General features: G+C 52.3%; 3 protein-coding genes across 9 annotated transcripts in view; 1 reads left to right on the top strand and 2 right to left on the bottom strand.

Moving 5' to 3' along the window:
- Window positions 1-201: 201 nt before the first annotated feature.
- LOC118704606 (CMRF35-like molecule 1) lies at window positions 202-9,760 on the bottom strand. Of its 3 annotated transcripts, none has more exons than XM_045572227.1 (7): window positions 9,108-9,760; window positions 6,098-6,427; window positions 4,675-4,786; window positions 2,370-2,482; window positions 1,518-1,540; window positions 1,076-1,225; window positions 202-562 (listed from the first exon to the last, which is right to left on the bottom strand). In XM_045572227.1, the coding sequence occupies exons 1-7, from the start codon at window positions 9,154-9,156 to the stop codon at window positions 407-409; spliced, it is 933 nt and encodes a 310-aa protein (XP_045428183.1). In that variant the 5' UTR covers window positions 9,157-9,760; the 3' UTR covers window positions 202-406. The 3 variants fall into 3 exon arrangements, with proteins under 3 accessions (XP_045428183.1, XP_036268321.2, XP_036268323.1); XM_036412428.2 differs by having other exon boundaries at window positions 4,675-4,738; window positions 9,108-9,759; XM_036412430.2 differs by having other exon boundaries at window positions 4,675-4,798; window positions 9,108-9,394.
- Window positions 9,761-12,240: 2,480 nt separating this feature from the next.
- RAB37 (RAB37, member RAS oncogene family) overlaps window positions 12,241-26,809 on the top strand; it is a 30,797-nt gene continuing 16,228 nt past the window's right edge. For 2 of the 4 annotated variants that reach the window (XM_036412434.2, XM_036412435.2), the window contains exon 1: window positions 12,241-12,737. In XM_036412434.2, coding sequence (XP_036268327.1) covers window positions 12,666-12,737 — 72 coding nt within the window. In that variant the 5' untranslated portion in view covers window positions 12,241-12,665. The remainder of the gene's footprint in view (window positions 12,738-26,809) is intronic. The other 2 variants (XM_036412432.2, XM_036412437.2) reach the window with 2 other exon arrangements.
- On the bottom strand, window positions 16,415-20,829 carry LOC123651286 (CMRF35-like molecule 1). 2 transcript variants are annotated; one of them, XR_006739903.1, is made up of 4 exons: window positions 19,327-20,829; window positions 17,907-17,929; window positions 16,609-17,011; window positions 16,415-16,428 (listed from the first exon to the last, which is right to left on the bottom strand). XR_006739903.1 is itself a non-coding variant. In XM_045572238.1 (3 exons), exons 1-3 carry the CDS (start codon window positions 19,427-19,429, stop codon window positions 16,856-16,858), a joined length of 282 nt encoding a protein of 93 aa, XP_045428194.1. In that variant the 5' UTR covers window positions 19,430-20,829; the 3' UTR covers window positions 16,421-16,855. The 2 variants fall into 2 exon arrangements, 1 of the variants encoding a protein (XP_045428194.1); XM_045572238.1 differs by having other exon boundaries at window positions 16,421-17,011.

Consider the following 26,809-nt stretch of genomic DNA (forward strand, 5'->3'; position numbering starts at 1 on the left):
ATAACGCAGAACAATCCCCCCTCTCCAAGTCCTTCATGTCATTACATCTGCCCGGGCCCTACGGCCATGGAAGCTAACGCTCACGGGTTCTGGAGATGAGCACACATAGAACATTATTCACCCACCGCACACGGCAGCAATAAATAAAGGTTCGTTACTATTATTGTCCTGATCATCATCATATTATTGTCATGATCCTCCCTCAGCTGCCACAGACCGTAGCCCTAGCTTCTGGGAGAGGAAGGGATATGGGGAGACCCCTTTCTAGCTCCCAGAAGCCCCCTGAGACCAGGCTTGGAGCCCAGTTCCGGTCTGCGGTGATGAGAGGCCTGGGGGCAGAAAGCAGACGAGGCAGGAATGTGCTGACGGGCCTCCTGTGGGGTCGGTCAGGGGGCCCTCGGCACAGCTAAGGCTTCCTGATGGCGCTGTATTCGATGAGCTCCTCCTGGCTCCTGCTGGAAAGGGGGGTGACGAGGTCATGCGTGTTGATGTAGATTGATTCCTGTTCTGAGGTGTTCAGAGTCAGAGCCGCGTAGGAAATATCTGTCCCCGAAATGGGGGCCTGTAACAAAGACGCACATGGGTCAGGGAGGCTGGGGGGGAGAGGTGCTCATGGATGAGATGAGGCCTCCCTGAGGCTGGGGGACACGCCCCTCAGGAACTCTGAAGTCCACTCCCAGGCCTTCCATCCCCGCCTCCCTCCTCCCTGCAGGGCACCCTGAGCTGCAGCCACAGCAGAGACTCTCCCTCCGCTCCAGGCCAGGGCAGCGGGGTCTGCGTGTGCTCCCAGGGCACTGGGCCAGTCTGGGTCTCCGCGGACCAGGCTCCCAGTGCCCCATGTGGAGACCTGATATGGAGACACTTCCCAAGGCCAAGCGCCTTGGGGAGCACCTTGGGGAGCTCAGCAGGCAAGTCTTTCAATGGCTGCGATTTTGCCCGGCTCCCACCCTCCTCTGTGCCCACAGGGGCGGGAGAAGGTCCATCCTCAAAGCAGGGATGGTGGATGAGATGAGGAGGCCTCCCTGAGGCTGGGGGACACGCTCCAAGGCCCACAGCAGCCCCACCAAGTACCCACCATGCTGATGTAATCCACCTCCCCCGAGTCGTCCTGGGCAGGGGAGGAGGGCTGGGTGAGGGCCCTCTTCCTGGGGGAGCTGGGCGAGTCTCCTGTCTGCTTCAGGTTCAGGTTGGCATAGCAGATGTTGTCCTCCGGGGGCTGCAGCACCTGGGAGAGGAAGCCCTGGTTCCTCTTCCGCAGAAGGACGCCAGTCCCTCCGCTGCCCTGCCCCTCCCCCCAGCTTCCCCTGCAGCCCTCACTTCTCTGTCTCCTTTGCCTTCCTCCTCCCAGGCCTCCACTCCCCTGGCTGTTTCCAGCACCGCCTCCTTCCACCCTGGCCTTGCAGCTGGGAGGATCTGGACACTGGGGCTCATGGTCTGTCTGATACCTTTGGACCTTGGGGTCCCCGGGAGATGGAAAATGAGGGAACGTGCTGGTCTGACCCCAGGGACTCTCTTACCTGCTCTGGAGGTATCCCAGCAGCTAAAAGACAAAAACAGTCAGATTTTTAGTTTCAAACCCTAGATACTACTGAGCACAGCGGGTACTGATCACCTGAGCCACGGACAAAGCACTTGGGAGAAAATCTGGTGAACAAAGCCAGGCTCCCTCCTCCTTGATTATAAGATCCCCAGGCTGTGGGGAGGGAGGAGGCTGGAGAGGACCCCATGAGAGAGAGCGCAGGTCCCAGTGGGCGCTGAGAAGGGGCGGTGCCATATGTGAGGATGTGGAAGGGGAGCCAGACAGGAGGAGGGTTTGCTTGGGGCCAGGTCCCCTGTTGGATGATGCTGGCTTGAGAGTGAATGGCTGGGTCGAAGGAGGAGCAAAAGTAGGCATCTCAGCCAACCTTTATAATAAAACCCAGGACTCTGTGTGTGACGCATATGCAAGTATGCATGTGTGTTTGTATATGTATGTGTGCACATATGTGTTCATGTGTGTGTGCACTTTGTTACGTGTGTGCATATTCCTTGCACATGTGTTTCTCCCTACCTCTCTGTCAGCTCAGTACCTCCTTGGCAACCATATGAATTTCACTGAAGTGTCTGGGTTGCCAGAATGGTCAGGCCGCTTCTGCCACCAAGAGTCAAGTCAGGAAACAGAGAAGGAGGTGATGGGTCAGAGAGAAGAGAAGAGCAAGGAGGGGTAGGCAAAGCAGAAAACTAAAGCCAGCACCTCCTGGGCTCAGCTATCAGTGGCCTTCGGGAAAATACCCCTTCCAAGTCCTGTGGGCAATCCCGTGGACCATTGCATTCTGGATGACCATCCCAGCCATTGACCCACACACTTCCACCCAACCAGGTCCTCTCACCTTCCTTCTGTCGCTTCATCACTCTCCACACCAACAGTGAGGCTGCCACCAAGAGAAGCAACACCAGAGCAATGAGGATGGGCAGGAGGATGGAGAGCTTCAGGGAGACGCCACTGGAATCAACAGAAGAAACCTGTGAACCCTGCTCACCCCCTGCCTTTGGGCCTTCTCCCACCCACCCGGAGCAGACAGGGTCACACACCTTCCGGCTTGCCGTTTCCTGCCTGGGAACCCCCACTCCTGGGCGCCCTCAAAAATGGTGGTTGTTTTTAAGTGAGAGGAGGGTTCCACAAGGTAGTTTCAATGGGTCTAGAAGCCCAAGAGAAGTGGTGTGACAATGGGCACCGGCAAGGTCTCCCTGCTTCCTCACTGGTCCTCAGGCCTGGTTGCCTAGTCCCCACCCCACAGTTCATGTCACTCAGAACCTGGGAAGATAACCTATTTGGAAAGAAGATCTTTGCAGATGTAATCAAGGTGAGGTCATACTAGATTAGGGTGGGCCTACCCCAATGACTAGTGTCCTTATAAAAGGAAAATTTGGGCAACAGGGATACAGTTACGGAGACCATGTGACAACAGGGGCAGAGATGGGAGTGATTCAGCCATAGGCCAGGGAATTCCAAGGATTGCCGGCCACCAACTGCCAAGATGGAGGCATGGGACAGTTTTTACCTTTGAGCCCCAAGGAGCCAACCCTGTCAACATCTTGATTTCAGATTATGATTCCTGGGCTGTGAGAGAATAAACTTGTCTTGTGTTAATTAAGTCACCCAGTTTGTGCAATTTTGTATGGCAGCCACAGGAAGCTCATATATCATTCCACCACACACAGACACACACACACACACACACACACACACATACATACATACCACACTACAGTTCATCAATAACACAGCAGCCAGGAAATGCTTTTAACCAAAGTTCCAGCACCTCCCTCCTGTGCTCAAAATCCCATAACAACCCCACTTCATTCTAAGAAAATGGCCAAGGCTGGCATTGGCCTCCACTGCCCCCCAACCCCCCGCACCTCCCGCCACCCCCACCTGCTCTCCTCATTTCTTACTCTTCTCACTCTTGCTTGCTCTTCTGGGAGGAAATGCCTGGGGTTCTTATAAGAAGAGACTGGGACACAGACACACACTAGGGGAAACCATGGGAAGACACAGGGAGAAGACAGCCATCTACAAGCCAAGGACCGAGGCCTCGGGAGGAACCAACCCTGCCGACACCTTGACTGAGACTTCTGGCCTCCAGAATGTGAGAAAGTTGTTTAAGCTGACACTGCTTTGTGATGGCAGCCCAAGCTGATGTATATAAGGATTATCTCTTACTCATCATTATTTACAGAAATTTGTAAAATAAGTTCATCAATTAATTACTCAATTACTCTATTTGATATATTAATTATCTCTTGATTGTAAGTGCCTGGAGTGCAGACAGACAGCTTGATTGTTCTGTTCACCCTCCTATCCCGCTGTGTTCCCTAAATCGGTGTCAGATATGAGAGGGCTCCATAGCTACTTGTTGAATAAATGAATGCATTATCTTGAGCAAAAGTCCTAACTGGTACTCACACCTGGCTTTGAGTCATAAAATGAGAAGCTCCTTGCTATTACTTGTTAAAAGCAGTCCGGTAGAGAGAAACTCTCCAGAGAGAAGTGTGGTGGGTAACGGCACTAAGGAGTCCCTGGTGTGGGAAGTCTGAGGATGGGATGTGCGTAGTCGTCGGCAGAGTGGAAGTACAAACAGAATAACACACAGGAACGTCCTCCGTGAGCTGCCAGGGGCTCTAGAGACAGGATGGCCTATCAGGATCACTGCTGTTGCCATAACAGTAACTAGGGAAACAGGACTTCCCCAGGGCCTCCCTGTTCTCCCAGGATTTAGACCAGGGGGCACTGTGGCCCCATGACCCTGTGCCCACACACCCTGGCCATGCCCTCTGCCCTGATTGCCTGCTCCTCCACCTCCCACACTCTGAGCTCCATCGGGACGCTCCATGTCTGTGTGACCTGAGTTCAACACAGTCCCGGCCAAAGAGAATTTAACTCAGTGGAAGTGGGATGGATGCATGAATGAACCAACAACCTCCGAACTGCACTGAGCTCCAGGACGCTGGATGGGGGCAGGGGGAAGGGGAAGGGGGAGGTGTGGTGCATCTCACCAAGGAAACTGGGGGGTCTGAGAGCAAGTGGAAGGGCCCCTGGCATCCTGGCTGGGACGTGGCACTACAAAGGGCTCCCACATGGAAAAGTCTGGGACAAGGAGGCCACAGGGAACTGCAGCATCCAAGCTGACTTACCTGCCATCAGAGTGGTGGCTGGTCCCATTCAGGAAGCCTGTCGTGTCTTCTGGGGTGTCTGGTACTGTGAGCGCGTTGGCAGTGGAGGTGATGTTGGGGGTGGGGGTCGGCACTGTAGTTGTTGCTTGTCATACAGAACAGAATACATTCCACTCTTCTGCTAATCCCCCCACAGCGCTGCACGTAGCTCAGAGCCAGGGAGGAATGTGGGCTGCCCTGGCCTGCAGAGCCTGGGGCAGGGCCCCGGGAAGGCGCCTCCAGCTGGACCACTCAGGCCTCCTTGGCTGTAGGAGACCCGGGCACAGGTCCAAGGGGCCACCACACAGGCCCGGGAAGGCTCAGGGGCCCAGGATTGCCTCAGGGCAATGGCAGCTGGAGTTCAGCTAAACTTGAAACACTCCCGCTGTTTATGGCAGGGCCTCCGCCAATACCTCCCCACCTTACTTATCCAGCAAGGACAAGAGCAGAGCGGGAACGTGCCAGGTAACTAACATACCCAAGAGCTATGACATCTCAGGTCAGGGCCAGCCCTGAGCAAATTCACCATGTTCGGGAACAGCCTTTTCTTTGGACAAGTTTTTAAGTTTCTGTGATGGGGTAGCTCCTTCTCAGGATCCTTCTCAAGGTCCCATGAGACAAGGAAGGTGCTGCACTTGGCAGCTACCCAGGCCTCCCGAGTTCCAGGTGTGGTGGGGGCGCTATGAGTGTGTTCCCTCCCTGCCATAAGTGCGCTGTGAGCTGGTGCTGGCTGTCCAAGGGTGGGCAGGAGCAGAGCCCAGCACATACACTTGTTCACACCTGGATGCTCCCAGGAGCGTCTATTCTAGAAGGTCTTAGAAGAGAGCGTCTCTGAGCACAGATGTGTCAATGGCTCATAATGGGATTAAGGCACCCAGAGTGCAACTGTTTGGCTGTGGAAGCCTTTCCTGACCTCAGGAGTGAACCACAGCACCCCACCCGTGCTGGGCCTCCTTCCTCCTGAGATCAGATATGGACAAGGGGTGGGAACAGCAGCTATGAGCCTGGACCCAAAATTCCAGAAAGAGCAGAGACACCAGGGCACCAGAGGTGCCAGGGAAGCCTTGGCAGGAACTGGCTCCCACAGAAGAGGCTTCCTTCTGCCCATGAGCTAAACCTGGGGCCACCCCCGTGGTCTCTAAGGGCAATGGACTGAGGCGATGAGCTGTGCGGAGGAAAAATGTGCCCAGAAAGGCTTGATCCCATCTTGAGCCCCAAGAGCATGTAAGAGAAGCCCTGCACCTCCCAACCCACGTGAGCAGCCGGGGTTCCCCGAGACCTCAGGACCAACCCCCTCGGTGGCAGTTCATCTGAGTGAGGGACCTTCAGTCACTGGAGAGGGACCTCAGGGACCAGGGCAGAGCAGGCCCTGAAAGGACACAGACACACATGCACATGCTCTTACCTGGGTCAACGGTCACTCTAACAGGGAACCCAGGGTCAGTTCCAGTTCTCTTAATCCCACACCAGTAAGTGTCTGTATCTTCTGGCCTGAGCTCCGTCATGGTCACAGTGAACGTGTGGTTTGTCTGATCGTCCCAGATGGACACACGCTCCTTCACCCCAAACGCTGATCCATTGGTTTGAACAAGGATCTTGCAACTGCTCCAAACAGCCCCTCGACACCACCACTTCAGGTATGCCTTCCACCCTGGGTCATAGTGACACTGCACAGTCAGCAATCCCCGCTCCAGACCTCTCACTGCTTCTGGACCTGAGATGTCAACTGATGAGCCTGGAAAACACAAATCCATGTATCTGTCACCTTACCCCCTCAACCCCACCCCAAGACCATGGCCCCAGCCTTCTGCACTGTGAGCAGCTCCAACAAGTCCAAGGCCTGATGAGTGGGACAGAGTCAAGGAAGGAAATCACCTGCCACAACGCAGACCTTAGTCCTTCAAATTCCACTGGCTCAGAGCCACCTCAAAATCACCTAACAGTGCCACTGCAGAGCTCAAGGAAACAAAGGCATTGACTCTGAGCAATCATTACCTCCTATAATTCACTCCCTCCTGCTCCCTGTGGCCCCTAAATCGTTGTCCTTTTGCAGCATCTCTGTGTTAAGCTGGTCTCATGGGGAGGAAGCACCAGTGGACCCATTTCCACATGAGTGTGCTTGCTCCTGACCTGCGCTGAGGGCCTCAGGAGATCCAGCTGCTATGAACGTTCATATATACTTTTTTGCTTGGATGTGTGTCTTCACTTCTCTCAGCTATATTCCTAGAAATGCAATTGCTGGTTCACAGGGTATCTCTGTGGAACTCTTCGGACAACTGTTAGAGTTTTTCCTAAGAATTTACTTTTGAATACAGCTTTGGCTATGTTGCCTAAATTTTGATATGTAGTATTTTCATTTTTCTTAAAACTTAATGAGTATTTACCTGCCCAGTGTGACTCAATGGTTGAGTGTCAACCTATGCCCAGGAGGTCATGGTTCAATCCAAGTCATGGCACATGCCCAGTTTTGAGCTTGATTTCCAGTAGCGGTGTATAGGAAGCAGGTTATCAATATTTCTCTCTCCCTCTTCCTTCCCCTCCGAAATCAATAAAAAGTATATTAATAAAAAGGTGCTTTAAAAAATTTCATCATATGGACAGACCACATTATATTTATTTATGTATGAGTTGATGCACATATGAGTTTTTCCCACTGTAGGGATATTAGAGATAATGTTGCCATGAACATTTGCATCAAAATTTTTACATGGACATATATTTTCAATTCTCTTGGGTGTTTACTAGTAGTGTAATTGTTGGGTCACATGATAACCACATGTTTAGCATTTTCAAGAATTTCAAATTATTTTCCAAAGTGGCTACACCATTTTTACATACCCATGACAATGTATGTCCTCTCTAATTCTCAATGTATGTCCTATCTAAGTCTCAATGTATGTCCTAAGTCTCAATAGTTCATTTCTATGAAAGTAGAAAAAATTGATCTGGGGGTGGGGTCGTTACAACAATCACATGGCTTCCTCTCCATTAGATACATTCACTCTCTTAACTCATACTATTTGTCTAATCTGTACCTGGTATGGTTGTAGGTGCAAAAAATCCCTGCCTTCCTGAAGCTTATATGCAATCAAGGTGGGGGAAGGGAGGAGACAAACGGGAGAAAAATGATGCAAAAAATTGTTATTGTAATTAGGGTCATCAATGAAGGCCTTCATGAGAAGCAAAGACTTGAAAGATGTGAGGGACCATGGCTCAAGAGAATAGTAGTGCAAAGACCCTGATGCAAAGACCCAAAGACATGTTAGTAGTGCCTAATATGTTCAAAGAACATCTAAAAGTCCACTGTAGCTGAAGTGGATTGAACCAGGGGAAGCAGAATAGAGAAGAGACCAGAGCAATGATGTGATGGAAGAACTCAGATGGTGAGCTCCTCAGTAAGGAGCTATATTTTTACCCCAAGTAGGCTGGGAGGCCATTGGAAGGTTTTGGCTAGAGGAGAGACAGAATGTGGCTTACATTGTAAAGGGTCATTATGGGATATGAGAGGGGATGGATGTCCCCAGGTTTTGTCTGAGCACCTAGAGGGATGGAGGTTCCCAACGCAAGGGTGGGACAGAAGAGAATTCAAGGGGGCAGGTGTGGTCAGGTCACATTTGAAATGTCCATATCTGAGTGAAGCTATTCGATGGGCAACTGGGTAGAAGATTCTATCAGGAATCTATCGATAGGAAGATGTCCAGGGACGAGGGATACAGGATTGGGAGTCATCTGTATACAGACAGCATTTAAAGCCAAAAGAGGAGAGGAGATCAACAAGGGAGTGACTCCACAGAGAGAAGCCCAAAGGCCAGGCCCTGAGGCCTTCCAACATTTTTAACACAATCCTTTTAATTTTTAATCAAACTGCTGGTATCCATCAACTTCAAGTTCACTTCAACCCTCTGTCCCCCTCCTTTCCTCTTCACCCTACCAAGCTACCTCCTCTGGATTTTTCCAGTCCCTCGGCAACTTCTGCTACTTCCTTCCTTCGACCTCAAAGACCTGGAATCACCACCCCCACCCCCCCGCCCCCGTCCCTGTCTGGAAACCTTCCTGCTTTCCTTCCCTCAAGCACCTTCCACCTTCACTTCTTTCCCAAAGCCTGCCTTGTCCAGGAGCAAGCTTCACCAGCTCTCCTGAGTAGCCAGAGCTCCTCTGCCATGGCCGATGGGCCCCATCCAGCTGGGCTCAGTGGGAAAGCCATGCTGCATGTTTCTTCATTGGCAACTGTAGCCACTGAAACTCTGGTGCTGATCTGAGTGGATGAACCGCACAGGCTCATGGCTTGGAGGAAGTACTTAGAAATGGGGTCCACGTCTCAGCAGGACACCTTCTTGGGCCCCTTTCTCCTGCTGCCAGTCACCCCCTCCTGTCCATAAGCTTTTCCCATGAGCTCAGACCTTAATCCCACTCACCTGGAACCCAAAAGAGGAGGGGAAAGAGCAGCAGCAGGTACATTTTCATCCTCGCACGGGTCCCCCTTGGTGGAGCCCCTCAGCAAGACCAAACTACGGGCTCGGCTCCTTCATCCTCCAGCCTTCTGCTTTCACTCACAGTCACTCTCACACTTCCTCCTCCAGCCACTTGCCAGGCGTGAATAGAACTAAAAGAGGAAGTAGGTGTAATGGGCAAGATTTCATAGTTACTGTGAATAAGATTTTAAGTAATACCTCCCTGCCCAGAGCCACGAGAGTTCTCTAAAGAGAGAACTTGCGGTGGTGCTCCATCTTCTAGAAACTGCAGACACATGATCAGGCCGGCACTTGCACAATCCTCTGCACTGTTGGTGGGGAATCCAACTCCCAACAGAGAGCCGAGCATTGGACACAACATCCTAAACCTGGAATTTCAGGTGTAGCCAGATTCTCAGGAGCCCAGAAGGTCAGGAGTTCAACCAGGTGAAGGAGGACTTGGGGCCAATGTCAGAAAGTCAGGGGAGAGATTCTGGAGCAGAGATTGGAATGGAGATCAGGCCGAGGGGCTATCAAACCCAGCCTGCAGAAAGGGGCTCAAAGACAGGGCCCCTGCTGTCCAAGGGGCAAGATGGCTCTGTTCTGAGGACATCCCGGAAACTCACTGTCACTGGATATCAACCCCAGCCTGAATCTTCCAGAAATTTGTCAGTAATGCCAAGGGCTCCTTAATGAAGAAACTAGTTCATTGTGCCTTGGCCATTGGCTCCATGGAAATCTCTCTCTCTCTCTCTCTCTCTCTCTCTCTCTCTCTCTCTCTCTCTCTCTCTCAAAAGCAATCAATAAATAATTTTTTTAAAAAGGAAAACAAACCAGCACATTGCTCCTGGCCATCCTCCATCACTCCTCACTCCCCCACCCCCTCACACCCCCACCCTTCTAAAACCTATCGCTGTTGCTTCTTTTAAGACACATTCTGCATGTCTTACTCCCTTTTTCCTGCAACTCAGTGCCCATTCCCTAACTTCCTCCCCCATTGGGATCCCAGCAAGCCCTCAGGTGGGGCTCAGAGTTTAGGAAAAGAGAGAGCCTTTCTCATATTTCGCTCCTAGAGCCACTTTTGCCATGTGCCACACACACCCTGTGACATCTTGAGAATCCACTGAGTCCCAAGGTGAGACCTGCTGCCTTCCTACCCTCATCAGGAACAAATAGGAGAGCAGGGGAGTTATTTGCACAGAAAAGCGCAGCAGCTGACAGGCCAGGGCTTTTCCAGGAAGTGACCAGAACCGACCTTTCACTTTGCAAGATCATCTATCCCAGTGGTCGGCAAACTGCGGCTTGAGAGCCACATGCAGCTCTTTGGTCCCTTGAGTTTTTAGCAAAGGCCAGCTTAGGAGCACCCTAATTAAGTTAAAAAAAAAAAAAAAAAAAAACAATGTACCTACCTATATAGCTTAAGTTTAAAAAATTTGACTCTCAAAAGAAATTTCAATCGTTGTACCATTGACATTTGGCTCTGTTGACTAATGAGTTTGCCAACCACTGATCTATCCATTCGGGTGAGAGCCTGCTCAGCCTTGTGACCCCACTTCTCCACAAGCATATCCTCTGCCCAGGGTCTCTGAAAACAGGAGAGTGCTTAGTTTCCAGGGAAAATGACGGCCCTGAGAAACCAAGGGGGCGGGAGCTTTCCTCGCCTTTCTTGGGCGTGGGAGCAGGGAGTGAACAGCCTCGGAGCTGCTCAGGCTCTGCCTGTGGCCCAGCCCCCTAATCCTGGCCCTCCTGGCCCTGCCCACCTGAGGAGGCTGCCCTTGGAGTCCAGAGACAAGAGTTACTATCTGCTTGTCTCTGAGTAATGGCAGGACTGAACCTGTGTGTAAGAGTGTGTCTCTGTGCATTTGCCTACCCTCTGTCCATGTGAGCATTTGTGTGCATCTGTGTGAATATGTCTCTGTGTGTGAGTCTGTGTGTGTGCACACACATGTGTATGTTGTGTGTCTGTGTGTGTGCATGCACATGTGTACGTGTGTTTACAAGGAGCTCACTGACCCAGCCACAACACCATCTCAGAAACCTACATCACACTGCAGCTCCCGCCCCTCCTTGTCCCTGCAGACCATCCTGGTGGGCGACAGCGGTGTGGGGAAGACATCTCTGCTGGTCCAGTTCGACCAGAGCAAGTTCATCCCCGGCTCCTTCTGGGTCACTGTGGGCATCGGATTCTCAGTAATTGTTCACGGCCTCCGAGGCCCCAGTTGGCTGTCAGGGTCCCAGCAGGAAGCAGGTGGTCACTCGCATTGGATCTTTCCAGGAGGTTTAATAAACAGACTACTGATCAAGGTGTAGGCAGGAGCTGGGAAGCCAGGAGGGATGGAGCAGTGTTTGGGTTCTTACTGGGCTTCCATCCCCCCACCCCACCCACTCCCAGCCTAAGAGAGCTGAGAGCAGGGACCCAGCACAGACCCAGGGACCAAGAGGGCTGCGTGCAGGGGGTAGCGGACAGGAGTGTGACCATCAGTGGAGGAACACAGCAAAGCCCAGTAACCCTCCCCCCACACTGCCCTCCTCCTGCTCCCCCCAATCCTATGGAGCTCCCCATTGACGGCACACAACCAGAAGATGGAAAGCAAGGGAATATATCGATACAGATTGTTCAGAAGGCAAAGTCATGGCTTGAAAGTTTAAAAACAGTGTAATCGTGCCCGGCTGGTGTGGCTCAATGGCTGGGTGTTGACCTAAGAACCAGGAGGTCATGGTTTGATTCCCCATCAGGGCACATGCCAGGGAGCAGGCTCCATCCCCAGTAGGGAGTGTGCAGAAGGCAGCTGATCAATGATTCTCATCATTGATATGTCTCTCTCTCTCTCTCCCTCTACCTTCCTCTCTGAAATCAATTTTAAAAAATATTGAAAAAAGCACAAACAGTGTAATCATAGTATTGTGGTCCTAGGGCGCTGGCAGGTCGAAGGTTAAAGTTCCGTTTTTAACCTTTGAGCTCCCCCTGGACACAGCACGGAGACCGCTGAGATTAGGAAAGTGGTCCCAAATGTCCGGGGAGAACAGAGAAGCGGCACCAGCATCTCAGGACTTCGCCTCCGCAAACCCTGCGGAGCTTCATGGTGTGACAGGGACACTCGTTCACTGAGAATCAGGAACCGTGAGCTCCCAGATCGCAATGCCCTGCGAATGCAGCCGGGTCGCTGAGCCTCCGGAGACCCCATAGCTGAATGAGATACGCACGGGCCGCTGGCTAGGCTGAAAGCTGGCATCCCTCCCTGCATCCTGGAGTCACGAGACAGACCAACCAGGTGTCAGAACTCGGGTCCCAGGCACACGAGGGCAGCATCGCTGTGCTGAAAGGTCAAGGTCTCAGACCTGCGCTCCAGGTAACCTCCAAGGTGCCGGGGGAGCTGTCCAGTGCTGAACCCGCATGCGGCCTCGCCCATGGGACTTAGACCCCTGCCTGCAGCACCCAGCTGAGCCTGGAGCCTGGACCCAGCTTCCCGAAGCTCTGACACAGAACGCGGGAGAGCGGGATCAGCGGACTCGGAGCCGGACATGGATCTGCAGACCCTCGGCTCCTACCAGGGGGGAGCTGGCCCTGACTTCTATGAGCATGTCCTGCATAAGGTAAGACCCCTCCAGGCCCCACCCCGTCCCAACGCTGGCGCCCTCACCAGGAGTTCTGTCTATTCCCCTGACTTGGCTTGGGGACTTACAAAGAAACTCGCCCCTGTCTGTGAGCCTAGGGAGCGTTTTCTGTTGGATCCTGTTTTCTGCTCAAACCACAGATGCGTGTGCTCTGGGGGAGGGGCCGCCACCAGAGGCTCAGGTTGTCAGGAGCTTCGTTCATTCATTTAAATCGCCCGTGTCCCTTTCTCATCCTCCCCCTCCTTCCTCTGATCCATTAGAACTTCCGTGTAACCATTGGGGAGGCGCTTTGTCTTCCCACCCAGGCTCCAGCCCCGTCAGGTCCTATAGTTGTGGTCAAAAGTCCTCAATGCCTGGCCAGCTGGCTAAAATTAGACACAGAAATCATCTGCAGCAGGAAAAAAAATTGTTGTTTTCAAACTAGACTCCCTGGTGACTCCAGAAACCTGCCCTCCAGCCTTACCTCGCTCATATCCTCCTGAAACGGTTTGCTCATTTGTAAGTTCCTATTTGTCCGTGGCTTTCCTCATTCAAGTTCCTTCTGCAACTCAGTCCTCAGTAAGGTAGGTCGACTCTGGAAGCGATTGTCGAGGAAAGTGGCAGCCCCGCTCTAGGCAACACTTTTTCATCCACCACCCACTGCTTTGAAAGAACCAGAACCTTCTATTTGCTGCAAGAAGCCATTGTGCATCCTCATCACTCCTTATTCCATCCTTACCGTTTCTACTTTGCAATATCACTTTATTCGTTGGTCCCTGGAGAGGCTGCGCATTGTTCTGTACTTGGAGGTTATTAAAAATCAAGCCGAAACTGGTTTGGCTCAGTGGATAGAGCATCGGCCTGTGGACTGAAAGGTCCCAGGTTCGATTCCGGTCAAGGGCATGTACCTTGATTACGGGCACATCCCCAGTAGAGGGTGTGCAGGAGGCAGCTGATCGATGTTTCTCTCTCATTGATGTTTCTAACTCTCTATCCCCTCTCCCTTCCTCTCTGTAAAAAAAAAATCAATAAAATATATTTTTAAAAAGTAAAAATGCCCTTCTGAAAATTCCATTGATGTACACACACACAAACCCACACACCCTCTTCCCTCGTTGCACAGTTTATATTTGAGGAAATTGAAGTCCAGAGGGCCAAAGTGACTTGTCCAAGGAAACCAAGTAGAAAGTGGCAGAGCGGATGCTAGAAGCCAGGAATGTTGACTCTGTGTCTAACATGTCTTCTCTGTACAAGTGTGGTCCATGGAGCAGCAGCGTTAGCATCGCCCGAGAGCTTGTTAGAGAGCTGGAACCTCAGTTCCCACCTGACCCGCGGCTGCTGCATCTGCATCTGTAATTTAACGGGATCCTTACGAAACACATATGCACATTAAAGTGTCAGACGCTCAGCCCTGGGCCATGCTGGCTACGTCTGACACAGATAACGGAGGATCGGCTAGTGGAGGGAGCAGGTCTGTAGATTTGAACAGTCCACGTGACTTCTCCCTCCAGGCCTGAACCCGTGGGGCGTAGAAGAGAAGAATTTATAACGACTGCCCCAGTCTGAAAATTTAAAAACCATTACAGTTTGAAGTAAACGCTTATCAAATCTGTGGTTTTTGAGGTTGCGAGTCTAGCCTTTATAGACAGTGTATGCAAGCCGAGGAACATAACTATCAGTCGATTACAAAAGCATCCTGGTGACTAGATATATGGGTCCAAGCGTAAGCCATCTTGTAAGGATAGAAGTATTCCTTTCGGAAGGTTAAGATGTGGAGGCCACAGTTTTTAAATTGTTGATCAAGCACGGTTTTTCCCACCTCAGTTACTCACAGATGAAATGTGGATGGGGCCCATGAGAACTTACAGATCAGCACATCGAGAAAGATCAACTGCTAATAAATGCCCGGTGTTCTCAGCTAGGGTGTGAGCGTCTTGAGAGAAGAATCTGGCTTTAAACCTTCTGGGTGCCCAAGAGAGTGCCATACGTGGGTAGGAAGTTTTTCTTCTTATGACAACGCTGACTACCTCTGCCTAATATTACTTCATTATTGTGCATGGCTTTTTTATTGTCATCCACTTAAAAATCCATTTGTAAAAGGGGCAGGGTATCAACATATTTGTCTTATTTTTTAATTTTGCTGCATAGCAATTCCTGCTGTTTCTTTAGGATGCAGTGACCATGGGATGTAAGCTCCCCTCCAACCTCAGTTGCTGGAAGAACGGTTTTTAAACAAACTTTTTAAAATATATATTTTATTGACTTTTTACAGAGAGGAAGGGAGAGGGATAGAGAGCCAGAAACATCGATGAGAGAGAAACATTGACCAGCTGCCTCCTACATACCCCCATAACTAATGTACATGCCCTTGACCAGAATCAAACCTGGGACCCTTCAGTCTGCAGACCGACGCTCTATCCACTGAGTCAAACCAGCTTCGGCTTAAACAAACTTTTTATTGAAGTTTAGCAACCACAAGAAAAGCTCAAATCCTACAGGTACACCTAAAGGATTATTACAGTGAGCACCTCTGGGCAACCTGCTACCAAGATAAAGAACTGGAACCTTCCAGTTTCCCAGAATTCCCCCCACATAGCCCGTCCCACACACTCCCCCCTTCTTCCTCCCCGGAGGTTACCATTATGGAGGAGGAAGAGTCATTTCATGTTTTGACAGAGCAGCCAGATGTGTGTCAAATAGTCCTGGAAACTTGCCAGGAGAGAATTGCTAGATGGTGGAAAGCCCAGAAAGTGAGCGGCTCCACTCCCTGCGGAACGTTTCCGGCAGCTTGTTGTCCTCTTGCTGGAGTGCTGGGAGACTTTGAGATAAATAGATGAAGTGCAGGTTACGTCACTGGTCATTGCTGGCTTGTGGGTCCTGCCCAGACCCCAGGGCAGGCAGCTGGCGCGGGGAGTGGCGCTGGCTGGTCCCCTGGTCAGCCTGAGCAGTAAAGGAGGGTGACTCAGACCCACCCCCAGCGTCATTCCACACTCTGCAGGCTTTCCCCCTGCACGCTCCTCTCTCTGCAGAGTCCCTGGGGCCTCTCGTGAGAAAGTTCCTGAAACGCATGACGGTTGGTGTGCTGATGTTTCCTCTTCTAAGCTGCTCTGGGGAAGGGCTCTGACTTCCTCCATTTTCAGGGCAGGAAGCCCAGCTTGGCCTGAGGTAAACAGCCAGAGGTGAGCACCCAGTGGGGGAAGTGTGAAACGGACACTTGAAGTGGCTCTAAATTTACCCCGGCCTGCCCTGTCTCCACCTCCCCGCTCAGGCCAGAGAGACCCTCCCTGGGGCCCACAGGGAGGTGAAAACACTCAGTAAGTCACTGAACCTCTCAGGACTGTAGGATGGGCAGTATGGAGGCGCCTGGTAGGGCGGCTGTGAGGATGGAACGAGTTGCAATGGGGGGAGCACTTAGGAAAGAGCGCCTGCCGCAATAGGGCGTCTGTGTCCAATGCTGCCGCATCCATTGGTGGCTTCCTGTAGACGTGGTACATTGATTCTCCTACGTTCTAGAGTCAGGGTCTCCGCGAGGCTGGCTCCTTCTGACAGATCCTGTCCTTGACTTTTGTAGCTTCTGGAGGCGACAGCTTTCCTTGGCTCCTGGCCACAGCATTCCAACCTCTCCTTCCCTCATTACAGCGCCTTCTCTTGAGACTTTCTTAACCCCCTTTTTTAAGGAGGACCCTTGTGACTCTAGTTAGGGCTTGCCAGGATAATGCAGAATAATCCCCCCTCTCCAAGTCCTTCGTGTCATTACATCTGCCCAGCCCCTCCGGTCATAGAAGCTAACGCTCACGGGTTCTGGAGATGAGCACACATAGAACATTATTCAGCCCACCGCACACGGCAGCGATAAATAAAGGTTCGTTACTATTATTGCCATGATCATCATCATATTATTGTCATGATCCTCCCTCAGCTGCCACAGACCATAGCCCTAGCTTCTGGGAGAGGAAAGGATATGGGAGACCCCTTTCTATCTCCCAGAAGCCCCCTGAGACCAGGCTTGGAGCCCAGTTCCGGTCTGCGGTGAAGAGAGGCCTGGGAGCAGAAAGCAGACGAGGCAGGAATGTGCTGACGGGCCTCCTGTGGGGTCGGACCGGGGGCCCTCGGCACAGCTAAGGCTCCCTGATGACGCTGTATTGGACGAGCGCCTCCTGGCTCCTGCTGGAAAGGGGGGTGACGAGGCCCTGCGTGTTGCTGTAGATTGAGTCCTGATCCAAGGTGTCCAGAGACAGGGCCTCGTAGGAAACATTCGTCACCAGAAAGGGGGCCTGTAACAAAGACGCACACGGGTCAGGGAGTCTGTCTTCCTCCCTGAGGCTGGGGGACATGCTCCTCAGGAACTCTGAAGTCCACTCCCAGGCCTTCCATCCCCGCCTCCCTCCTCCCTGCAGGGCACCCTGAGCTGCAGCCACAGCAGAGACTCTCCCTACGCTCCAGGCCAGGGCAGCGCGGTCTGCGTGTGCTCCCAGGGCACTGGGCCAGTCTGGGTCTCCGCGGACCAGGCTCCCAGTGCCCCATGCGGAGACCTGATATGGAGACACTTCCCAAGGCCAAGCGCCTTGGGGAGCACCTTGGGGAGCTCAGCAGGCAAGTCTTTCAATGGCTGCGATTTTGCCCGGCACCCACCCTCCTCTGTGCCCACAGGGGCGGGAGAAGGTCCATCCTCAAAGCAGGGATGGTGTATCCAAGGCCCACAGCAGCCCCACCAAGTACCCACCATGGTGATGTACTCCACCTCCCCTGGGTTGTTCTGGGCAGAGGAGGAGGGCTGGGTGGGGGGCCTCTTCCTGTAGGAGCTGGGCAGCATTCCTGTCTGCTGCGAGGGCAGGTTGGCATAGCAGACGTTGTTCTCCGCGGGCTGGAGCACCTGGGAGAGGAAGCCCGGGTTCCTCTTCTGCAGAAGGTCATCAGCCCCTCTGCTGCCCTGCCCCCCGCCCCCAGCTTCCCCTGCAGCCCCACCTCTCAGCCTCCCACACCTGCCCCTCCTTCCTGGCTGTTTCCAGCACCCCGTTCATCCAGGCCTGGCAGCTGGGAGGATCTGGGCACTTGGGCACATGGTCTGTCTGACACATTTGAACCTCAGGGCCCCTGGGAGACGGAAAATAAGAACAGAGGGGGAACGTGCGTCTGGTATATCCGGTCTGACCCCAGGGACTCTCTTACCTGCTGTGGGGGTATCCCAGCAGCTAAAAGACAAAACAACCAGAATTAGAAAGCTCATCCTGAGAGTGGGAGGGTCCCAGAAAAAGAAAAGAGGTGAACAAAGAGGCTCCAGAAGGGAGACCTGGTTCCAATCCTGACTCTGCAGATGACACAGTCTGTGACGTGGGGCATCCCCCTCTCTGGGCTTCCATTTCTCAGCTCCTCTGTTCCCCTCATCACAGAACTGTGACATCAATGGGTTTGGGGGGGGGGGGCAGCTAGCCATCAGCATCCTGGGGTTGTTTTCCTCACTGCCACCCCGAGATCATCCTGTAATGTCAACCAGAACTGCCTGTAATGCTATCTTATCCATCACTCACACCGACCTTTCCCAGCCGCCCTGCTGCCTGGTCCCCTCTCCCAGCTCTCACTGCACTTAATGTATGTCTGTCTCACTGCCTGTGAACCACTGAATTCTGGGCTCTGGGCTGTGGGTTGAGGGCTGCTGGGTGGCTGAGCCTGCCCTTCCTGGCATGGCCGGCGCCTGGCTGTGCCTGACACACGGGTGCCCATCCGTAAGTGTCATCTATGGAGACCCAGGTGCTCAAGCTGGGTCAGCACCGGATGGACCTGCTTTCAGATGTTCGCTGGTTCCCATTTCTGTCTGTTCTGTGGCCCTGCCCCCGCCTCCCAGCTTTAGAGACAACAAAGGAACAAAATGTTTCCCCCCAGATTTTTAGTTTCAAAAGTCTAGATACTGAGGAGCACAGTGAATACCCTCAACATGTGTCATGGACAATGCACTTGGGAGGAAACATGATGAGCAGAGTTATGTATTCTCCTCCCAGATTATAAGATCCCCAGGCTGTGGGGAGGGAGGAGGCTGGAGAGGACCCCATGAGAGAGAGCGCAGGTCCCAGTGGGCGCTGAGAAGGGGCGGTGCCATATGTGAGGATGTGGAAGGGGAGCCAGACAGGAGGAGGGTTTGCTTGGGGCCAGGTCCCCTGTTGGATGATGCTGGCTTGTGAGTGAATGGCTGGGGCAGAGGATGAGCAAAAGTAGGAGTCTCAATCAACCTTTTTTAAAAAAACAACAACAGAGGACTCATGTGTGTGCATACATGTAGTCTGTATTTACACATCTGTGTGTTATCTGTATGTGCATGTGCAGTGTGTTGTGTAGCATGCAGATGTGTGCACATTCACGTGTGTGTGTGTGTGTTTGTTTGTGTGTGTGTGTGTGTGTGTGTGTGTTTCCCAACGCCCGTGTCAGCTCAGTACCTCCTTGGCAACCATAGGAATTTCACTGAAGTGTCTGCACACCTGATCTGGGGTTGGTCCACACTCTTGAGCTCCAGGGAGCCAACCTTGTTGACATGGGCCCACACACTTCCACCCAGCCCAGCCCAGCCCCAGCCCCAGCCCCAGCCAGGTCCTCTCACCTTTCTTCTGTCGCTTCACCTCTCTCCACATCAACAGCGAGACTGTCACCAAGAGAAGCAGCACCAGAGCAATGAAGAGGGGCAGGGAGATGCAGAGCTTCATGGGGAAGCCACTGGAAACAACAGAAGACACCTGTGAACCCTGCTCGCCCCCTGCCTTTGGGCCTTCTCCCACAAATCTGGAGCAGACAGGGCCACACACCTTCCTGCCTGGGAACCCCCACTCCTGGGCGCCCTCAAAAATGGTGGTTGTTTTTAAGTGAGAGGAGGGTTCCACAAGGTAGTTTCAATGGGTCTAGAAGCCCAAGAGAGGTGGTGTGACAACAGGCACCGGCAAGGTCTCCCTGCTTCCTCACTGGTCCTCTGGCCTGGTTGCATAGTCCCCACCCCACAGTTCATGTCACTCAGAACCTGGGAAGATGACCTATTTGGAAAGAAGATCTTTGCAGATGTGATCAAGATGGTGTCGTACTGGATTAGAGGGGCCTAACCCAATGACTAGTGTCCTTGTAGAAGGAAAATTTGGGCAACAGGGATACAGTTACAGAGACCACGTGACAACAGGGGCAGAGATTGGAGTGATTCAGCCACAGGCCAGAGAATGCCAAGGATTGCCGGCCACCAACAGCTTAGATAGAGGCATGGGACGGATTCTACCCCCACATCAGCTCAGTGCCTCCTTGGCAACCATAGGAATTTCACTGAAGTGTCTGTGCACCCGAAATGGGCCTAAGTTCATTGCCATCAGCCCATACACGTGAACTCCAAGGAGCCAATCCTCTTTAAACCTTGATTTCAAACTATGGACCTCCTATGAGAGAATATACTTATCTTGTGTTAAGCCACCCAGTTTGTGCTATTTCGTTATGGCAGCCACAAGAAACTCATACATTCTCCAACACACACACACACACACACCACCACTACACACTACAGTTCATTATCAGCACAGCAGCCAGGGAATGCTTTTAACCAAAGTTCCAGCACCTCCCTCCTGTGCTCAAAATCCCATAACAGCCCCACTTCATTCCAAGAAATTGCCAAGGCTGGCATTGGCTTCCACTGCTCCTCAACCCCCACCCGCTCTCCTCATTTCTCACTCTTCTCGCCCTTGCTTGCTCTTCTGGGAAGGAAATGACCCAGGGTCTTATAAGAAGAAGAAGAGATTGGGACACAGACCCACATAGAAGGGGAAACCAGACAAGAAAGTGAGCTGCCAGGTGGTTGAGAGACTCCAGGAATTGTCGAGATCCCCGCTGTTGCCATAAGAGTACAAAGGAATTCATAACGGAAATAGGGCTTCCCCAGGCCCTTCCTGTTCTCCCAGAATTTGGACCTGGGGGCACTGTGGCCCCATGACCCCGTGCCCACACACCCTGGCCATGCCCTCTGCCCTGATTGCCTGCTCCTCCACCTCCCACACTCTGAGCTCCATCAGGGACGCTCCATGTCTGTGTGACCTGAGCTTAACACAGTCTCGGCCAAGTAGGAATTAACTCAGTGGAAGTGGGATGGATGCATGAATGAACCAACAACCTCCGAACTGCACTGAGCTCCAGGACGCTGGATGGGGGCAGGGGGAAGGGGAAGGGGAAGGTGTGGTGTATCTCACCAAGGACACTTTTTGGTCTGAGAGCAAGTGGAAGGGCCCCTGGCATCCTGGCTGGGACGTGGCACTACAAAGGGCCTCCACATGGAGAAGTCTGGGACAAGGAGGCCACAGGGAACTGCAGCATCCAAGCTGACTTACCTGCCATCAGAGAGGTGGCTGGTTCCATTCAGGAAGCCTGTGGTGTCTTCTGGAGTGTCTGGTACTATGAATACGTTGGCAATGGAGATGATGTTGGGGGTGGGGGTCGGCACTGTAGTTGTTGCTTATCATACAGAACAGGTTACATTCCACTCTCCTGCTAATCCCCCCCCAAAACCCCAATCGCATCCCTCCCCCGTTCCCCCCCTCCCTCCGCAGCCCTGCACGTAGCTCAGAGCCAGGGAGGAATGTGGGCTGCCCTGGCCTGCAGAGCCTGGGGCAGGGCCCGGGAAGGCGCCTCCAGCTGGACCACTCAGGCCTCCTTGGCTGTCGGAGACCCGGGCACAGGTCCAAGGGGCCACCACACAGGCCTGGGAAGGCTCAGGGGCCCAGGATTGCCTCAGGGCAAGGGCAGCTGGAGTTCAGCTAAACTTGAAACACTCCCGCTGTTTATGGCCGGGCCTCCGCCAATACCTCCCCACCTTACTTATCCAGCAAGGACAAGAGCAGAACAGGGACATGCCAGGTAACTAACATACCCAAGAGCTATGACATCTCAGGTCAGGACCAGCCCTGAGCAAATACACGATGTTCGGAAAGAGCCTTTCCTTTGGACAAGTTTTTAAGTTTCTGTGGTTGGGTAGCTCCTTCTCAGGATCCTTCTCGAGATCCAGTGAGACAAGGAACGTGCTGCACTTGGCAGCTACCCAGGCCTGAGATCAGATGTGGACAAGGGGTGGGAACAGCAGCTATGAGCCTGGGGCCCCAACTTTCAGGAAGAGCAGGGACACCAGGGCACCAGAAGTGCCAGGGGAGCCTTGGCAGGAACTGGCTCCCACAGAAGAGGCTTCCTTCTGCCCGTGAGCTAAACCTGGGGCCACCCCGTGGTCTCTAATGGCAATAGACTGAGGCGATGAGCTGTGCGGAGGAAAAATGTGCCCAGAAAGGCTTGATCCCATCTAGGGGAGGTCCTGGGAGCCCCAAGAGCCTGTAAGAGAAGCCCTGCACCTCCCAACCCACGTGAGCAGCCGGGGTTCCCCGAGACCTCAGGACCAACCCCCTCGGTGGCAGTTCATCCGATGAGGGACCTTCAGTCATTGGAGAGGGACCTCAGGGATCAGGGCAGAGCAGGCCCTGAAAGGACACAGACACACATGCACTTGCTCTTACCTGGGTCAACGGTCACTCTAACAGGGACGCCAAGGTCAGATCCACTTTTCTCGATCCCACACCAGTAAGTGTCTGTATCTTCTCGCCTGAGGTCCTTCATGGTCACCGTGACCATGAGGCTTCTCGGATGGTCCCTGATGGACACGCGGTTCTTCTTCACCTCTTCTGATCCATCGCTTACAACAAGGAGCTCACAGCTATACCAGCCATCCCCACGACACCACCACTTCCTGTAGGTCTCCCACCCTGTGTCATAGTGACACTGCAGAGACAATGAGTGCCACTCCTGGCCTCGCACTTCTTTTGGTGCCAACATGGTACAAGATGCGTCTGGAAAACACAAATCATGTATCTGTCACCTCCCCAACCACCACTTCGAGGGTCGGCGGCAGCCTTCTGCACTGTGAGCAGCTCCAGCAAGTCCAAGGCCTGATGAGTGGGACAGAGTCAAAGAAGGAATTCACCAGCCACAACGCAGACCTTTGTCCTTCAAAGTGCCACTGGCTCAGAGCAACTACAGAGCTCAAGGAAACAAAGGCATTGACTCTGAGCAATCATTACCTCCTATAATTCACTCCCTCCTGCTCCCTGTGGCCCCTCAATCATTGTCCTTTTGCAGCATCTCTGGGTTAAGTTGGTCTCTCGGGGAGGAAGTGCCAGGCGACCCATTTCCACACGAGTGTGCTTGCTCCTGACCTGCGCTGGTGGCCTCAGGAGATCCAGCTGCTGCACCCGCTCCCCTGGCTGTGCAGAGGCCGCTCCTAGTGGGTCTAATGGTTACATAGAAGCACCCCGGATGCAGGGTCTTTGACCATGACCAAAGCAGTGATGCCAACTACAGAATCCATATCACACTGATCCCATGTTCTCCATTGAATTGCTTTGGTTTCTTTGTCAAAAAGTAAATAGGTAAGTTACTTATAGATTTTTCCTTGCTTACCTATTGGTCCCTTTGTCTATTCTCATGCCAATCCATTGTAGGGACAGACCACATTTTATTGATCCATCAGTTGATGCACATGTGAGTTATTCCCACTTTAGGGCTATTTGGGGTGAACATTTGCATCAACTTTTTACATGGATATATATTTTTGATTCTCTTGGGTATTTACCCAGGAGCGGAATTGCTGGATCACATAACCACATGTTTAGCATTTTCAAGAATGTCAAATTATTTTCCAAAGTGACTGCACCATTTTACATACCCATGAGCAATGTATGTCCTCTCTAATTAATGTTAAGAAGTCTCAATAGTTCAGTTCTGTGAAAGTATAAAAATTTAGTCTAGAGGTGAAATGGTTTCAGCAGTCACATAGCTTCGTTGCCATTAGATACATTCACTCATTCAACTCACCATTTGTCTAATCTGTACTTGGTATGTTTATAAGTGCAAAAATCCCTGCCCTCCTAAAGCTTATATTCAATCAAGGTGGAAGAAGGAAAGAGACAGATAGTGGAGAAAAATGATGCAAAAAAAAATTGTTATTGTAATTAAGGTCATCAATGAAGGCCTCCATGAGAAGCAAAGATGTGAGGGACTGGAACCTGAGGCTCAAGAGAATAGCAGTGCAAAGGCCCTGAGTCAGGAGTGTGCCTAACATGTTCAAAGAACATCGAAGAGGCCAGTGGGGATGAAGTGGTTGAACCAGGGAGAGCAGAATAGAGAAGAGACCAGAGCAATGATATGGTGGAAGAACTCAGATGGTGAGCACCTGGTAGCTCAGTGAGGAGCTGGATCTTTACAATGGGAGGTCGTTGGAAGGTTTTGGCTAGAGGAGAGACAGAATGTGGCTTACATTGTAAAGGGTCATTATGGGATATGAGAGGAGATGGATGTCCCCAAGTTTTGTCTGAGCACCTAGAGGGATGGAGGTTCCCAACGCAAAGGTGGGACAGAAGGGAATTCAAGGGGGAAATGTGGTCAGGTTACATTTGAAATGTCAACATCTGAGTGGAGCTGTTCAATGGGCAATTGGGTAGAAGGCTCTGTCAGGAATCTAAGAAGAGGTCCAGGGACTAGGGATACAGGATTGGGAGTCATCTGTATACAGACAGCATTTAAAGCCAAGAGAGGACAGGAGATCAACAAGGGAGTGACTCCTCAGAGAGAAGCCCAAAGGCCAGGCCCTGAGGCCTTCCAACATTTCGAGACAATCCCTTTAATTTTTAATCAAACCGCTAGTATCCATCAACTTCAAGTTCACTTCAGCCCTCTGTTCCCCTCCTTTCCTCTTCACCCTACCACACTACCTCCTCTGGATTTTTCCAGTCCCTCGGCAACTTCCTTCAACCTCAAAGACCTGGAATCACCTCCCATCCCTGTCTGGCAACCTTCCTGCTTTCCTTCCCTCAAGCACCTTCCACCTTCACTTCTTTCCCAAAGCCTGCCTTGCTCCTAACACCGTCACGAAGGTCCAGGAGCAAGCTTCACCAGCTCTCCTGAGCAGCCAGAGCTCCTCTGCTTTGGCCGATGGGCCCCATCCAGCTGTCCATCTGGAACTACCAGCCCCCAGGGGTTAGGAATGATGCCTTCTGCTGGGCTCAGTGGGAAAGCCATGCTGCATGTTTCTTCATTGGCAACTGTAGCCGCTGAAACTCTGGTGATGAGCTGAGTGGATGAACCACACAGGCTCATAGCTTGGAGAAAGTACTTAGAAATGGGGTCCATGTCTCAGCAGGACATGTTTTGGGCCCCTTTCTCTTGCTGCCAGCCATCTCCTCCTGCCCATAAGCTTTTCCCAGGAGTTCAGACCCAGATCCCACTTACCTGGATACAAGAAGAAGGGAGGGAAGACCATCAACAGGTACATTTTCATCCTCACACAGGTCCCCTGGGTCTAGCCAGTCAGCAAGCGCAACCTACAGACTCGCTTCCCACCGGTGAATAGAACTGAAAGAGAGCTTGCAGTGCTGCTCTGCCTTCTAGAAATTGCAGATGCAAACCCACCAGGTCAGGCTGGCTCTTACTCAACCCTGGAGGCGGGGAACCCAGCTCCCAACAGAGAGCCGACATTGGACACAACATCCTAAACCTGGAATTTCAGGTGTAGCCAGATTCTCAGGAGCTCAGAAGGTCAGGAGTTCAACTGGGTGAAGGAGGACTTGGGGCCAATGTCAGAAAGTCAGGGGAGAGATTCTGGAGCAGAGATTGGAATGGAGATCAGGCTGAGGGGCTATCAAACTCAAGCTGCAGGAAAGAGGCTCAAAGACAGGGCCCCTGCTGTCCAAGGGGCAAGGGAGCTCTGTCCTGAGGACATCCCGGAAACTCACTGTCACTGGATATCAACCCCAGCCTGAATCTTCCAGAAACTTGTCAGTAATGCCAAGGGCTCCTTAATGAAGAAACCAGTTCATTGTTCACTGGCTAGGGGGCTCAGTTGGTTGGAGGGTAGTTCTGATATGCCTGGGTTGCGGGTTTGATCCCAGTCAGGGCATATACAAGAGGCAATCAGGGAATGTATAAATAAATGAAACAACAAATTGATGTTTCTCCTCTCTCCCTCTCTCTCTCTCCTCTCTCTCTCTCTCCTCTCTCTCTCTCTCTCTCTCTCTCTCTCTCTCTCTCTCTCTCTCTCTCACACACACACAACAATCAATCTATAATCTTTTAAAAAATAAAACAGTTCATTACACTTGGTACTTCTCCCTCAATCCACCACCACCCCCCCACCCCCCGCCCATAAAACCTATTTTGCTGATGTAGAGAGAAAAAGCACTGGTTCTGCAGGTCTTACTCCCTTTCTCCTACAACTCCGTGCCCATTCCTCCTCCTCCCTCCCCCACTGGGATCCCAGCAAGCCCTCAGGGTGGGGCTCAGAGGTTAGGAAAAGATAAAGCCTTTCTCATATTTCGCTCCTGGAGGCACTTATGCCATGTCACACACACCCTGTGACATCTTGAGGAGCCACTGAGTCCCTAGGGGAGGCCTCAGGCCTTCCTTCGAATCAGGAACAAATAGGAGAGCAGGGGGTTCTTTGCACCGAGAAGCCAGGGCTCTTCTAGGAAGTGGCCAGAGCCCGCCTTTCACAAGATCAATTATCTACTGGGGGTGAGAAACCAAGGGGCAGGCGCCTTGCCTTTCTTGGGCATGAGCACAGGAGTGAACCCACTCGGAGCTGCTCAGGGCTCTGTATGTGGCCCACCCCCGCCCCGGCCACCCCAGGAGGCCGCCCCAGGAGGTGGAGTAAAGGTGGAGTAAAGAGCAGAGGGTGGGACCGTCTATCACGGGTCTGACGCCTACACAATGATGAGGCCGCTTTTTAGGAAAGAGGACCTACATCGTGAACACAACGCTGAGTGGCAAATGCAAGTTGTATAAAGATTATAGATTGATTGTTGTGTGTGTGTGTGTGTGTGTGTGTGTGAGAGAGAGAGAGAGAGAGAGAGAGAGAGAGAGAGAGAGGAGAGAGAGGGAGAGAGGAGAAACATCAATTTGTTGTTTCATTTATTTATACATTCCCTGATTGCCTCTTGTATATGCCCTGACTGGGATCAAACCCGCAACCCAGGCATATCAGAACTACCCTCCAACCAACTGAGCCCCCTAGCCAGTGAACAATGAAC

Source organism: Pipistrellus kuhlii, unplaced genomic scaffold, assembly GCF_014108245.1.
Source record: "Pipistrellus kuhlii isolate mPipKuh1 unplaced genomic scaffold, mPipKuh1.p scaffold_m20_p_44, whole genome shotgun sequence".
NCBI lineage: Eukaryota > Metazoa > Chordata > Mammalia > Chiroptera > Vespertilionidae > Pipistrellus > Pipistrellus kuhlii.